The sequence below is a fragment of the Melopsittacus undulatus genome, chromosome 4, assembly GCF_012275295.1.
Source record: "Melopsittacus undulatus isolate bMelUnd1 chromosome 4, bMelUnd1.mat.Z, whole genome shotgun sequence".
In the NCBI taxonomy this organism is placed as follows: Eukaryota; Metazoa; Chordata; class Aves; order Psittaciformes; family Psittaculidae; genus Melopsittacus; species Melopsittacus undulatus.
In genome coordinates this window covers 61,384,913-61,399,461 of record NC_047530.1, presented here as the reverse complement: position 1 = coordinate 61,399,461, position 14,549 = coordinate 61,384,913, and the positions used below count along the sequence as shown (strand labels likewise).

Genomic DNA, 14,549 nt, shown 5'->3' with positions numbered 1-14,549 from the left:
CCAGCACTACCAAGACCAACACTAAACCATGTTGCTGAGGGCCTCATCTACACATCACCCAATATGTTCTCTATCGTTCTCAGGCTGCTCCCCTGCTGTGGGCCATACTGGTGCCCCATCGGGTGCTGCGCAGGTGGCAGGCCCTTACCTCCACCAGCATTGCCTCTGCCCTGCCCCGGCTGGTTTGCCGTACCGGGTTTGTGTTGGTATGTATAACAGCACCCCCGTCGCCGCTCCCCCGCTGACAGCACCAGCCGCCGCCATTATGGCACCACCGGCCGGCAGCCCCGCACCGCTCCGCCGTGCCGCTAGGGGGCGGACGGGGGCGGCGCTCTCGCGAGAGCGGCCGCTCCTCGGGGACAGCTGCGGCTGCGCGGGGCAGCGGGAGGACACCGTACCGGACACCGCACCGGACGCCGCACCGGACGCCGCACCGGACACCGCACCGGACACCGCACCGGAGCCGGTGAGCGCGGCCCCCCGGGCATCGCTGGGCGCTACGGGGGGACGGGCCCAGGGGGACGGCACAGGCCGGGGAGCCCTCAGGCCGATGCACACTGGGGGCCGGACACGCGTTGCTTGGGCGGTGCTGCCGGTAGGGAATGCGGTGCCGTTCGTCTCCGTTCGAGTGCTCTTGCGGCGGTGTCGGTGTCGCCGCCAGGCTCGGGCCCGCTCGCGGCCCTGTGCTTGAGGAGGTGGTGGGTGCCCCTCTCTCGGGGCAGGGGGTCCGCGCTGGGCCTGGCCTGCAGGGGAGGCAGTAACCGAGCAGAGGCGCTCATCGGCGGAAGGCGAGGTGAGCTGTGTCCGGGAGCCTGGCTGCGGCCCACGGGAACGAGCGGAAAGTCGCTGAAACGGCATGGGTTGGGTCGGGCATGAGCCGGCAGGCTGGTCGGGAACTAACGTTGTGTGGTGGAGGGCTAACGCTGGTGGAGTGTGAAGGCATGGGTTGTTTTATTCATCTCGCTTTCTCTTTATGCCCGTGAGAAGTTAAGCCTAGAGAAAATCTTGCCCCTTAATCGAAAAGTCAGAATCTGTTGTAAACAGCTGCGGTTTTCAAAGGTGTGTAAGCAGGAGCAGTCCGGGGTTGGATTCCAGTGACCAGGAGTGCTCATGCACTGTGTTCACTGGAGGGCTGGCAAAGGCATGTTGGTGGGTATTTGGTAAGTGGCTTGAGCCAGGGCTTGCAGGGGTTTTGTTAGGCATGCTTTCAGCTTCAGATTCCGTATTTGTGGCTGGGATCACATGTAAAGGCTGACAGAGGAGCAAGGTTGTTACAGTGGGGCTTTAGGTAAGGTATGCAGTCATGAAAGGGGAAGAAAGCTGGCAGTATGTAAATACTGTTCATAACTCTGCAAGTGCATAATGTATTGATGGATGTATCGTGAGCGTGGCCATGCTATCTCTGGGGCCATATGCTTTAAACAGAGTGAGGGATTTCCCAGGTGTTTTCCAAAGGGTTTTAAACACAGACGTTTGAAAGCTGGTTGTGTTGTAATGTGAAATCTGTGTTAAGATAATAATGTGTCTTTTCCACTCTGGGATGCCTACTTTGGTATTATATGTAATCCTGGCATAGTGATTTCAGGCCTTCATATTCAGATGTTCTGTGTTTTTACTTTTATGCCTGCTGTGTTGTACTTAAGGAATACGTTTTTGCAACTGATGGAATAAAATGATGACCAGGCTTATTGTCTCCACTGCACTGGTGACTTGCAATGCCTCAGAGCCCAGCTCTCGTGAAGACATCTCAGTACCTGTGCTCTGTGCACATGCACAAAGTTTGCTCTTCCAGGGCTAAAGTAGGCTGGAAATATAGTTGTGTGTGTTAGGTCTACAGCACAGATCCAATACAGTGCAGGCAGATAGAAACTACCTGAAGTTTAGAAAATTATTACCCGAAACTGTTAAAATTACTGTCTTTTAAGGTGTTCATTTCACTTTCTCTTATTAAGAACTCTTAGAGGTCATAAACTGACATATGGGAGATTTAGACTAGCTATAGGGAAGCTCTTCCCAGTGAGGGTGGTAAGACACTGGAACAGCTTGCCCAGAGAAGCTGTGGCTGCCCCATCCCTGGCAGTGCTCAGGACCAGGTTGGACAGGGCATGGAGCATCCTGGTCTAGTGGGAGGTGTCCCTGCCCATGGCAGGGGGATTGGAACTAGATGGTCTTTAAGGTCCCTTCCAACCCAAACCATTCTGTGATTTTATTTCATTTATTTATTTTATGCACATGGCTTGTGAGTTAAAAAGTCTGGTGGTGCCTGTGTGTTTTGGAGCAAAATGAAGTCCCCAGCAGAAGCTCTGCACGGATCCTGGCTTGTGATGTGGATGCTGTACCGTACAACATGCTTGTTATGTTTGGATGTAAATGGAATTTCTGAGATCCAGCTCATGTTCTTTTAGTACTTCGCTCCCTGACCGCAGCTCCCACGCTCCCAGTTTGGGACAGTTTCTTAAGAGGAACTACTGTTTTTTTGGCGGGGTAAAATGGAAATGAGGGATTTCAGTTCAAACAAGCCACCTGGTCTAAAACCACATGAAGTCAGGTCAGAGAGACCTTTGGAACAGCCTTATCCTGCCAGTTGAAATAAATCATTCCACATTTACAGAGTCTGTTCAACGTGAGGTTTTGTTCCCTTCAGAAGCTTTTTCCCAGTAAAGCCTGGAATCTGCCATCTTTTTGAGGTTATAACACCCGTTTGAAATGGAAAACAATGGTCTTGGCAAGCAGTGGCAGGTATGGTTGTACTGAAAGTGAAAAGCTGGTAAAACCAGTTTTGTGCTGGCCTGTGAGTGGTTGTGCAGGCAAGGAAAGGTTGTCTGTGCTCTCCAGCTGTGGGACTTAATTGGAATCTGAACTATGACTCTTGTCCAGCAGTTTCTGATCTACAAATAGAAACAAAAGAGAACAAATAGAGGAAGTTACATGTTAATAGAAACAGACAGAAATCTTTCTGCAGTTATTCTGTGGAACAGTAATATTATCTTCCTGCCTCATTCGGGAAGTTTCTTTGGTTTCATAGCTGTGACATTTTTACTGATTACATGCAAATGTATACGCGACCCTTCCTCAGCTGCATGTGAAGTTGTGGAAGCAGGAATAGAAGCGATAAGTAAGAACTGTGCATGTGTCATTCTGGCCCTTCCAGGAGTTAACGGCATCCAAGCGGTTTGTCACAGAAGGATTTCCGGAGCTTCAGAGGTGCGGTGCTGGGCTGGGGAGCCTCTCAGTGCTGCGGTCTGTGTGTGCCCAGGCCCTTGCTGCTGCAGGAGCAGTGTGTGGCTAAGCATCCTTAGCGCTCGGGTGTGCTTCATTGCATGTGTTACACAAAGCAGGTGCGTTGCCACACTTCCGAGGTTGGAAGCGATAGCGGGTTTGCTGCAGAACGTTCTGGGTTTGCGGTCTAAGCTGCCAGCGGGATGTGGGGCGGCGCTCGGACGGGACGGGACGGGGCAGGGCTCCAATGGCAGTGCCTGGCCCCGCTCCCCGGACGGGACGGGGCAGGGCTCCAATGGCTGTGCCTGGCCCCGCTCCCCACCCGCTGGATAGGGCTGTGGTGAAGGGGCCGGGCAGCAGCACTGACGTGCGGGCCGGGCTGGACGCCACGATAACGGGCGGGCGGGGGCCAGGCTCGGGTTGTGACACTCGGTTTGCGGTTGCACCGGAGCTCTGTAAAGCCCGTTTGGAGCCGCTGCTGCAGGGGAGGACATGGAGGCCGCGTTGTGAGCGGCACACCGGGAGTGAGTCGGTTCCCTCGCTCGGAGTGTAAGTGCAGGTTCAGCCGGAGGGGGGTCGAGGGCGGTGCGTCCCCCGAGGCAGTGTGCCCACGGTGGGGTAGCTCCGTGCGGGTGGGAACAGTCCCATAACACCGCAATTGCCGACGGTGGTGACTGTTGCAACCATGTATCCTGTTGCAGAAGTAACTGTATTTGTTAGGGTTGAGGCCAAATGTGGCGTTTTGGGTGCTTCAGAGCGTGGGACAGGAAAATGTCACAAAACTGCTAGTGCTGTTTGGTGGTGATTGGGAAGCAAGGAAAAGGGGGTTACCCCCACTTGTTTCTGTTAGAAGCTTGGAGTGATTGAAAAGAAGGATTGAATCTTACCCTCAACAGTAATGATGGTTTTATTGACTAATTTTTGACAAAGCATTAGAACAGCTGTCTTACAGGAGCTGTCTGGCTGGAGGAAAGCATCATTTGTTCTCTCTGCATACATTTTGGAGAGAGATTCTTGCAAGCAAATGAAAAACCAGAAAAGCAACAAGCACAAGTGCTCAGAGATCATTAGAGCAGCATATGCAAGTTCCTTCAGTTGTATGAAGTTGCTAATGCAAAGTGTGAAAAAGTAGCATTTCTTCAGGCACTGAGCTGAATTCCTTAGTGGCATAAGTTCAGCAAGCATATAAATGGTAATGGAGGATACTTGGGGCTTGGCATTTATAGATACACAGCTTAACATATGTTTTCTCAAAACATTATCTAGTCTGCAAGCAAATGTGACAATTGCATTTAGCCTTTCAGACTTCGGCTTGGTTGTTACATAAGAGTATGAGCAATGAAATGATAAAGAATGATATGAACTCTGTTGTTTACTTTTATGAAGCTTATCTCTACTGTCCTTTTGTATATCTCTTCCTTTGTATTAATACTTTTAGATTACAACTGAGAACTGGGGCTTCTACTTATCTTTTTCTTGTAGGCTGTACATGAAAGAGTTGACGAGCACGATAAAATCTAAGGGGTGTTGTGAAGAAAAAGCTTACCCTTTATTGAACATCATTCGTAAGGTGAAGTTCATGAAACCTTACAGAATTTAACCTGTGCATGAATGAGTGGGTGCAAATACAAGGACGAAACTGGCATTCATTGCAATGGAGAACGATACATTTTGGACTTCTGCACCCCATCTAACCTGGTGTAGAATTAACATAAGCTTAAAAAATAAACTCAAGGTTGCTCTCTTGTAGTTGTGCTCTGCACTTCTAGATGAGCTGTCATGATGAGGATGGGAGTGACTTGTGTGCAGGGATTTGGAGTGTCTGCTTTGTGTCCCATGGCAGGGGGCACATGGGAGAAGGGGAGCATGTGGTCTGGAGGGAACCAAGGGAGGTGCAGCCTCTCCTCACAACAAACCTTGGTTTTCTGTAAGCTTCCACTTGCAAACTACTCCTATCGCCCTCTCCTCTCTGACATACACAACTGTTACGTCTGGTGGATCTTGGCTGTAGAAGGATTTTTGGGTTGCAGGTCATGGGGCTTGGATATTGCAGACAAAATAGCTGCTCAGTAACACGAGCTCTGGTTATCTTGTCATATTCAGAATACTTCGTTCCCTCCAGAGAGGTGGGAAAATCTATGAAATATTTAGGTTGTCTTTAATTAATTCTGGGAATTTCCATAGCTGTCATTGCTGAAGACTCATTTTAAATAGAACATGTGCAGTGAGTCTTTCGTTAGTGCTTAGGAGTCACATAAAACCAACAGGAGAATTGGAACTCTTTGGTAACAAAATATCCACCATTCAGAAAAATGCATATATCAGTGCTTCCCATTTTTTTACTTAAAGTCCATATTTAGCTTTTTTCCCCCTTTCTTGCAGAATCCTTACCAGGGTAGCTTCTGTAGAGATTTTGTACTTGAGCCCCTTTTACTTGAGGATATGCTGAAGCTGAATAAGTTACTGTGGCTGTGACCACCACAAAATAATGGGCAGCTGCCAAAAGTTTTAGCCTTTGCAGCTTTGTGAAGCATGATCCTTGTATCAACACTTGCTTTTCCAGTTGGTCAAAGGGTATTGGAATTTTCTCATTTATGGGAGCCAGTTCATTGGCTGTACATGGAAAAAGGGTGACTGAAACATTTCCTGCCCCTGGCCAGGCTGTTCTCCAGCTCTGGCAGAGCTGCTGGACCTCACTCAGGTCAGGCCTCAGCTGCTGCAGTTTGCTGGCTAGGCATAAAAGCCAGGGGAGGGTTGCCTAAGTTCTTGTGGTTGAAGCTGTTGTCCAATACCTGTTGGTTTTCCTGCAACTGTGGAAATTCTGTGGGCTGAGGAGTTTGAGAGACAGTTGTTGCTCCTGGAGAAATCTTCATCTGTGTTTAGAAAATCTGCAGCTGTGTCAAGTCTTAGTTGAGGGTTTTTTTCCACCTTTATAGTGAAGTGGAGCAGATGGTTCCTTACATGATGCTCTTCCTCTTTTCTTAAAGAGGAATAGAAACTGCTACAATTTTTCTTTCCACTGTGTTTTAGGAACACTTCAAGAATGAGTCCACCACAAGATAGAAGCAGAAATTCTTGCAGCAGTGAGCCTCTGGCAAAGTGCCTTCAGGCAAAGAAGGACCTGGAAACAGCTATCTCTGGAATTGTCAAAGCTGAGCAACAGATTAAAGAGAACTGGCGGGAGGTAATTTTGAATTCTTTGTAAAAAGTGTTTTAATAACTAATATAACTCTAATGACAATTCTTACTATTCCAGAGTACTCTTATTGCAATGATAGCCTGAAACTTTCCTAGAGCCGTGCAGCCATCTTGCTGTGTAATTTGGTGATGCTTTTGATAAAGGTATTTCTGTATTACTAGCTTAGGCACACAGAATTTCCTAAAGCTGTTGGTTGAAACATCAGAATAGAGAGATATGGCAAATAACATTGTTCTTTGATATTTCTTTGAAGGGGACCTGGAACTTTTACAAACTTTAGTCGTGATGCTGTAGGTGACTGGTTTGTGTTTTAGAAACAAATTGCTCCAAAAATACCACTTCCCTGTGAGAAATACTGTTTTATCATCAGTGCAGCACATGTGTGCTCATAACGTTTGACAGATGCTCTAGAGATGCTACATGTTTCCTCACAGGTGAAAGCAAAGATTCACAGCCACATCAGCCGCCACCTGGAATGCCTGCGCAGTCGTGAGGTTTGGCTCTTTGAGCAGGTAGATCTCATCCAGCAGCTCAAAGAGGAGGCGTTGCAGCAGCAAGCACAGCAGCTGTACTGGGTATGATTTGGTTGTAAATGGGTGCACTGGAATTTAAGCAAACTTTGTCCTTGTGAGTATTTTCTCAACTTTAATCTTAGAAGCCAAGACAATGATGTGTGTTTTGTCTTTCATGCAGTATCTGGGACAATTCAACTGCCTTATTCATCAGCTGGAGCGCTCCTGTAGTAACGAACTAGCAAACCAGATTTCAGTTTGCCTCGAGAGGTAAATACATTTTATGATGCAAGTTAATTGGCATTTATTTTGATTTCTTAATTTAATCTGATTTTTTTATTTCAATGGAAGTAATAACAGATGTAACCTGCTACATTTTTAATGGTTCCCAGAAGTAAGATGTTCAGAGCAGTCTGAGATATGATTCCTTTCATAATTTTTATCTTAAATTACAACTAGCACAAGAGGTTTTTATTTGTGCAGATAATTTCACATATTAGTTGTTGATGGCAGTTGAAGTAAGAAGAACAAACTTGTGTTTTCCTTGCTATTTAGTCTGTTCTTGGTTTGTGGACAGGCATCTCTATTCAAGTATTAAAAGTCTTTTTGTTACCTAATTAGTGCCAAGTCAGTTGGAAACCATGTTATGAAATAACAGGCTGATTCCCAAAGCATGACATTCCAAAGCAAGAAGATAGTAATTTTTGGTTTTTATACTTTATGTCACTATCATCTTACTTTTTCAGACTGGAGAGTCTTACTCTTAAACCAGAGGAGTCTTCCATCCTGAATTTTGAGGCTGACACCGCTTACCTTCGCCAGGCTATTACCTCATTTGGTTCAATTAAAACGATGGTAAGCACTTTCCCAGGCTGGAATACTTGGAAAAAAATCCAAGGCAGTATTGTAACACATTCCAAGTGGTATTTCTACTTTTAGTTACAGCTTGAATGGATCTTGTGTGTGAATCACATGGTTTCAGCTGTATAATGTATACCCAGTGGTTTATTAACTATTGCATGTAGTTCTGATTTTGACTGAGCTTCAATCTAGTTATGTACATGTTATCTTAATATATTTCGGCAGAGACTGAGGGAATAACGTTTGAATTCTTACTCTATTCCAGCAACTGAAAATTAAAGTTATGGTTTTCTTTAGCTATTAATGGTTACACGTCATAGGTGGCTTTCTGTGCTATAAATATTGTGGGCTTTTTATATAAGCAGCATATTTCCTGTATTATTTGGTATAATTTTCTTAAAGGAAGTGGACTGAAGGTGGTGTTTTTATAGTAAGTCTTTCTCCATTCTGTTTTAAATATTGAGAAAATTGTTAGCCACAAAGAACCAGTGAGTTGTAACTGTGCTTTACTTCTGCTTTTGTGTAGAATACATCCTAGAAACTGGAGAAAACTGACGTTCAAATGAACTTTTCTTTCCTTACAGCAAACCTCAGAGAAAGAGAATACTTCTCCTTGGTTCCCAGGGCAGAACTGTGCCCTAATGAACTGTGAGCAGGTAAGATTGTGTCTGTGAATGGTTAATTGTAGTAAAGGGAAAAAGAGATTAGATTGCTTGAGTAATGACTTCTGTTTGTTAACATGCTTGAGTAGCCAGTAAGTCGCTGTGGTCAGCAGTAGTGATCTGATGGTACTGCTCCAGGAACAGACATGCAGGAACATAGTGTGAAAGGGAATTTGGAGTGATACTGTCAGTCAGAATCTTTTAATTGAATTTCCTCACTGCTGTCAAGCCAGGATTGGAACTGATTCCTTTTAAGGCAGAAATTCATGGGCTGTGTAATGTTGGGCTCTGCACAGAAACAGCCTCAGTGAAAGAGGGGAGTGAATTGGTAAGTGTGGTCAGAAGGAGGGTTACAGTTATCAGAACTGTGCATTGTAGAAGTTGTCACTTTGGGGTCTTGTCACTTCTCTGAAGAATCTGGGATCACAAAACAATCTATCAGTGCAGTGGTTTAAAGTCATACAAGCTTTTTACTTACTTAAAAGGGGCTGATTTGATTCTGGTTCAGAAGTACTGATGCATGTCGAATGCCTGTTCTGATGTTCACCATAGATTGCCTCAGCAGTTGAGAGCTTCTCATAACCAAGAACTTTCTTTCTCCACAGAAGACACTGTATGGGACAGTGAGTGCCTCACTTGCTGACTGGTTACTCGGGAGCAGACCTCTGGGTGCTTGCCAGGCTCCTTATGTTCCTAGCACCAATCTTGCAGAATGGGTTACCCAAAACCGTGTGTCAGAGCCCAGCCAGGTAAGGCTTTTATGCACTAACCTAGTTTTTAACAAAGGGGAAAACACATGCGGTGGGAATTAAACCCTCTGTAATTCTCTTCACTCTGCCTCATGGTGAACTAAGACTCTTGCACTTGCTATCAGAATGCTCCAATCCATCCTGTGCAGTCACTGAACATTGCCTTTCAGTGTTAATACATGTGTTCTGATGTGTCTTTACTAGGATTTAAATTCTTCCAAAGTTTGTTATTTTGAGCAAGCCTGGGGAAATCTGAAGGATCTGGAAAACTGGCTCCTGCAGAATCAGCAGTGGGATGTTGCTGGGAAGACAGACTCCCCTGGCCACAAGGACTACACCTCTACTTTCAGCTCGTCCTTTTCCGCTATTGAAAAGGTGGAGGAATTAGAATCCCTTGGACAAGAAGAGATGGACCTATCTGACTGGCTGCTTACAGCTGACACAGAAAATGGAAGCACTGCTTCAGATGAGAAATGGAAGTATGAATTCAAACCTTTTAGGGAAGAGTTTAATCTGAATGATTGGCTCCTCAAGGCTGAAACATGTACTAGTTGTTGTGGCAGCCAGATCAAAAGTGTGGAAATTGAGAACCTGGGAAATCTGAAGTGCCTGAATGAGCATCTTGATGGAAAGAAATCACCCACTACATCTGCTGTGAATGCTTGGCTTCTTCAGCATCCCCAGGCCCCATTTAAAGTGGAAGATGTGTGCAAAGCTAATGAGCTGTGTGCCAGTTTTTCAGAATGCATGTGTGATGAAAACTGTGGAAAAGTGGCTCTGTGTAAATGGCTTCTGAGGAAAGAAGGGAAGGATAAAAATGGCATTCCAGTCAGCCAGAAAGATGTACCAGACCCTGAGCATGCGAAGGACAAGTCTGCTACCAGTAGCTGGCTTAACCCCACACAGCAACTCACAGGGGAACCTGTGAGTGCAGAGAAAGCAGATTATTCAGCAGAGATCGCAGAACCCTTGAAAGTATTGCTCGAAAGGCCTCTGACAAGCTGGCTAGCTAAGGCTGAACACAAAGCAGAAGGGGCAGAAGAAAAGGCGAGTAGGGAAAAAGCAGATAATAGTTTCAAGAGTCCTTTCCTAGACCTCTTCCACCTCCCCTTGAACGTAAATAGTTGGGTGCTGACTTCAAACAACCCAGAAAATGCTAACCCACCTCCAGCAGAAGATAAATGGCTTCTACGCAAGAAAGCACAAGTGAGCATAAGTTTTTGTTACTGCCCTATCCTAAACTAATGTGCCGGGTTTATTGTTTTACCAGATTTAATGCCTGCCTCCTCTTCTAAATTCATAGTTCTGGGTATTACTGACTGACAGTTGTTAGGTGTCTTACGTCTTGTAATGTTTTTGTGATTATTACTTAGTTATGTAGATGAGATCAGTGTTTAACACAAAGAAAGATAATACGTTTTACTGAACGAAGCATGTGTCTCAAAGTCTCAGAAGTCAGTTTTATTTTCTGTTTAAACACTTGACAGAATGTGAAGATACATCAGAATTGTAGAATTACAGAGTCAGCTAGGTTGGAAAAGACCTTTAAGATCATCAAGTCCAACCTTTACCCCAGGACTGCTAGTCCACCACTAAAACACGTCACTAAGGGCATCATCTACACGCTTTTGAACATGATTGTATTTGTTTTGAGATCAGTAATTAAGATGACTTCTCTTTCAGGACTTTGGCCTTCCTACAGTTTGTGACCTTTTTGCCTGTATGAAACTCAGTGGCGATAAAGATAAATGGCTGTATCAGACTCCTTTACAGGTAGGATACACAGAATGTATGAGAACAGCTGAGCCTAAATGTAGCTCGGCGGTACAGAATACAGGCACTGGCAGCTGACTGGCATCTTCACAGTTCTCAAAATGTAATGTCTAACAGCACTGTGGTTCCCTCCTACACACCTTTCAAACAGCTTGGACCATTCTAGTTTTTCATCATTCCTCCTCTTTTGATCACAAGCCAGGAAGGGAATTACTTGTGTTCTTGAGCAGATCACTCTGCAGCTAATTGACACTTGGTAAAATCCTGGTAACTACTGCAACTAGAACGTGCAATTGGTGTCTGAATTTCCAGGCAGCTTCTCTCTTATCTCAGTAGTGTATTTACAATTGACGTCATGTTTTCCTTTCTGTCAAGATAACTCTTTATCATTGTTTTTGAAGCTCATGAAGAAGTCCTTCTTAGCAGGCACATTGCAAGCCCTAGAAGGCAAGATACTCAGTTCTAGGAAGTATTTTAGTATGTATTTTGTTTTCCAGAAGTGTTGCTTTTGGGTTACCCCAGAGAATAACCCCCTTTTAATTTGTTTAGATGTGAAGAACTGGAAGGATGGAAACCGTCCCCTTCCCGCTGATGGATCGCACATCCCGCTGAGTGACTGCAGCCGGCTGAGTTCTTGTGTTTTGTGTTTGGCCATCCGCTTTTTCTTCTCAAATTCTAACAAAAAGATTACCCATATAACCGAGTTACAGTGCAGAAGATGCCTTTTTGTCATGATTAATTCTGAAATGTAAATCCACTGAGCACAAACAATCCAATACTATAGAGGTGTTAGTAAATTTGTATCTGTTATGGGACTGTGTGAATCTTTTTAATGGGTTGTCACTTGAAGCCAGTGCAAATACAAAGCAGATCTCCCTGGTGCTGTGAAACGTTCACCCTTAGCAGGAACTTTAGGAATGTTGCTGTTCCTTTCAGCTGCTACGTGTTTGTGGTGAGCTGGGTTCCACCTTACTGGGATTGCAGGATGACTTAGGCTGTATTTGGAAGTAATTTATTTTATTGAGCAATATCGAACTTTAAAGTTTCCATTTGCATCTTGTAGAAGTGCATTTCCTGGCTGAGTGTGTGTAGTCTAGACTTTGAAAAAGGCAAGAACTTATGGTATGTGACACATGGCAGGAGAATCGGTAACTTAGTTGTGAATGGAAACTTTCTTGCAGATCTTTGAGCCCTTCAGAGAACAGAGTAGGGTGTTAACCTTCATGCATCAGTAGATCGGATCCTGCTGTGTCCCCAGTACTTTATTTGAATTTCACTGGAAAAGCTCTAAGATGAAATATGTATGTTTCTGCTGGTTCTAGATAATTCATATTGAACTTTTATTGACTAAACCACTGAAAAGCAGGTGTCTTAGCCACATAGTATTTAAAGGTAGTATTTGGGGAATTAGATGCCTTCTCATCAGATTGATGTGATGCTATTTAACTGGGAAACACTAACTTAGTAAACTGCGTGGCTCCCACTGGTGCATTTTACAGACATTTCATCTGTGGAATTCCATGCTATGCATATGAAAGTGGGATTGGGCAATTCCGATTCCTATAGCTGTGGACATAATATGAACAATACCTCTTCAGCTATTTAGCATTTTGAGCCTGTAGGAAAGAATGTGGAGATGGAAATGTGGATCATGCCTGTCAGCTTGCATGAAAAACTGTGAAGTTATATAGTTCCTGGTGCAACTTATACTGACTCTTAAAGACTATAGGAACAGCCTCCCCTGCTCCCAGCCCACCACCCTGCCTGGGAATAAAAGTGGTTGTTATTCTTCACAACCTTGTAGAAATTATTAGCAAGATCCAGTGTTGGTGTCCCATGGCAGTGTGAACGTGTTCCTGCCTGACAGAACCTGTGCATTTGTTTAAAATCAGTTTAGTCTGAGAGAGGGACACTGCACATCTGAAAGAGGCCCCGAAAGGAAAGCAGCAGACCACCTGCAGTGCTCAGGCTTCTGTAGTCAGGGCTTTCTGCTGAAAGCAGTAACGTGTTTCTGAAGTTCTCTTTACCCATTGAACGTGTCCTTGCTGCTGCATGGGAAGACTGCACTGTGACTAACTCCAATAACAGCTTAATTTGATTAGCAGTTGAACTTAATAAATGTGATTGACATGCAACCCACCTTGTAATTCCTTGTAGTTGTCATTGTGTGCTACTTTGTCAGTTCATTACGAGCCTTTAAAACTTGGGGGTATGTATTCCTTTACTTACTCAACTGACTTGTTATCACTAATTGATATTTATGTAAAACATTGATTAGTCTTTTCCATTAAAAATAATTACAACGAAAGGCTGTGGTACATCTCCTTTGCATGGTGGTTCATGCAGCACGCTGTGGGGCACTGCCCAGGTAGCCCCTGCCAGGATGTGGCTGCAGCTCTGTCTCCAGCCCTGGCCTGCACTCACCTGCTTTAGCTCATCCTTTCTCCAGGACATACAGTTGCACTGAGCCCTGGCACCAGGCGTACACCAGGGTAACCCCTGTCAGTTACTGCACTGCAGCACGAAATGCAGATTTAGACAATGTGACACGTGTGTTTCTTACAGCTCTGGAATACTTAAGGAGGCTGTATGGGTCTAGGCAGCCTTTGGTCCTTTTCTCTATGGCTGGGAAACATCTCTGGTCTGGCTGTGCAACTGGAAGTTAGCTCCTCTCTGGTGCTTCTGCTTTCCTGGTTTTTGGACATTGAACTCACTGCATGTTTTGTTCCTCCTTTGAGGATTTTCCATTTCTTTCCACTGGGCTGCATTGTACCATGAAGAGAACATTGTCATGAGGCAGCTGGGCCTGGCAGCCCTTCGACCACTATACCTTGAATTTCACGTGTGGCTGTGCGTATGCAGTTTTTCTAAGTGGATTGGAGGTTCTTTGTTAGAAACAGCCATGTACTGAACTCCTGGACATGTATCCTGCATGTTTAGGTTTCAAAGATGGGGGGGTGGAGTGGGGAATACTTAAGGTTTCCCAAAGATGAGGAAGACACAGTAGTGGGAGCAGAGAATGCTCTTCTTTTGAACAATCTGAGATTATCCGATTGATGCCTTGTACTGAGTAGTGCTTAATTCCATTTCTCTCTCCTAGTGGAGCTGGAGCAGTTACTCCCTGCTTCTCCCTCAGCTGTGTTTCTGCAGCAGATGAATACTTGTGCCTTACTTCTGGGCAAAGCAACTGAAGTGCTTTGTGGCTGTGTAATGTCTGTGCTGGTGACTCTACAAGTTAAGAGTATGCCTGATGAGGACCTGTTACGTCCCTGCACTTGAGATCTGCCACAGGCATGATGGGGGGGGGCCCAGCCTGCAGACAGCAGAAGGGGGGAAAGGCCAGTACTTGATGGGGTTACAGGTAGAGGCTCCACAAGTCAAGAAAGCAAACTGCCATTTCTGCTATTAGACGCACAAAAGAGCAGGAGGGTATGAACGGCAGCAGAGGTCTCCTTCCCTCCCAAGTGCCCACATAGAGCAGGGCACCAGACCAGTCAGCTCAGACCCAACCCTGCTGTTGCAGGTCCGGGGCTGTTCTCACAGGACAGGGTGGTGGGGAAGGGACACTCAAGGG

At 45.4% G+C, this 14,549-nt stretch overlaps 1 protein-coding gene across 4 annotated transcripts; it reads left to right on the top strand.

Moving 5' to 3' along the window:
- Window positions 1–354: 354 nt before the first annotated feature.
- Window positions 355–13,283, top strand: NCOA4 (nuclear receptor coactivator 4). 4 transcript variants are annotated; one of them, XM_034062033.1, is made up of 10 exons: window positions 355–466; window positions 6,250–6,403; window positions 6,853–6,993; window positions 7,112–7,200; window positions 7,677–7,785; window positions 8,376–8,447; window positions 9,059–9,202; window positions 9,407–10,408; window positions 10,886–10,975; window positions 11,525–13,283. In XM_034062033.1, exons 2-10 carry the CDS (start codon window positions 6,263–6,265, stop codon window positions 11,528–11,530), a joined length of 1,794 nt encoding a protein of 597 aa, XP_033917924.1. In that variant the 5' UTR covers window positions 355–466; window positions 6,250–6,262; the 3' UTR covers window positions 11,531–13,283. The 4 variants fall into 4 exon arrangements, with proteins under 4 accessions (XP_033917924.1, XP_033917923.1, XP_005153695.1 ...); XM_034062032.1 differs by having other exon boundaries at window positions 369–466; window positions 9,062–9,202; XM_005153638.4 differs by lacking the exon at window positions 355–466 and adding an exon at window positions 628–793.
- Window positions 13,284–14,549: the final 1,266 nt, after the last annotated feature.

Coding starts and splice junctions, on each gene's coding strand:
- NCOA4 (XM_034062033.1), top strand. CDS start 6,263: ATGAGTCCACCACAAGATAGAAGCAGAAATTCTTGCAGCAGTGAGCCT. Junction 6,404..6,852: donor TTAAAGAGAACTGGCGGGAG/GTAATTTTGAAT, acceptor GTTTCCTCACAG/GTGAAAGCAAAGATTCACAG. Junction 7,201..7,676: donor ATTTCAGTTTGCCTCGAGAG/GTAAATACATTT, acceptor TTACTTTTTCAG/ACTGGAGAGTCTTACTCTTA.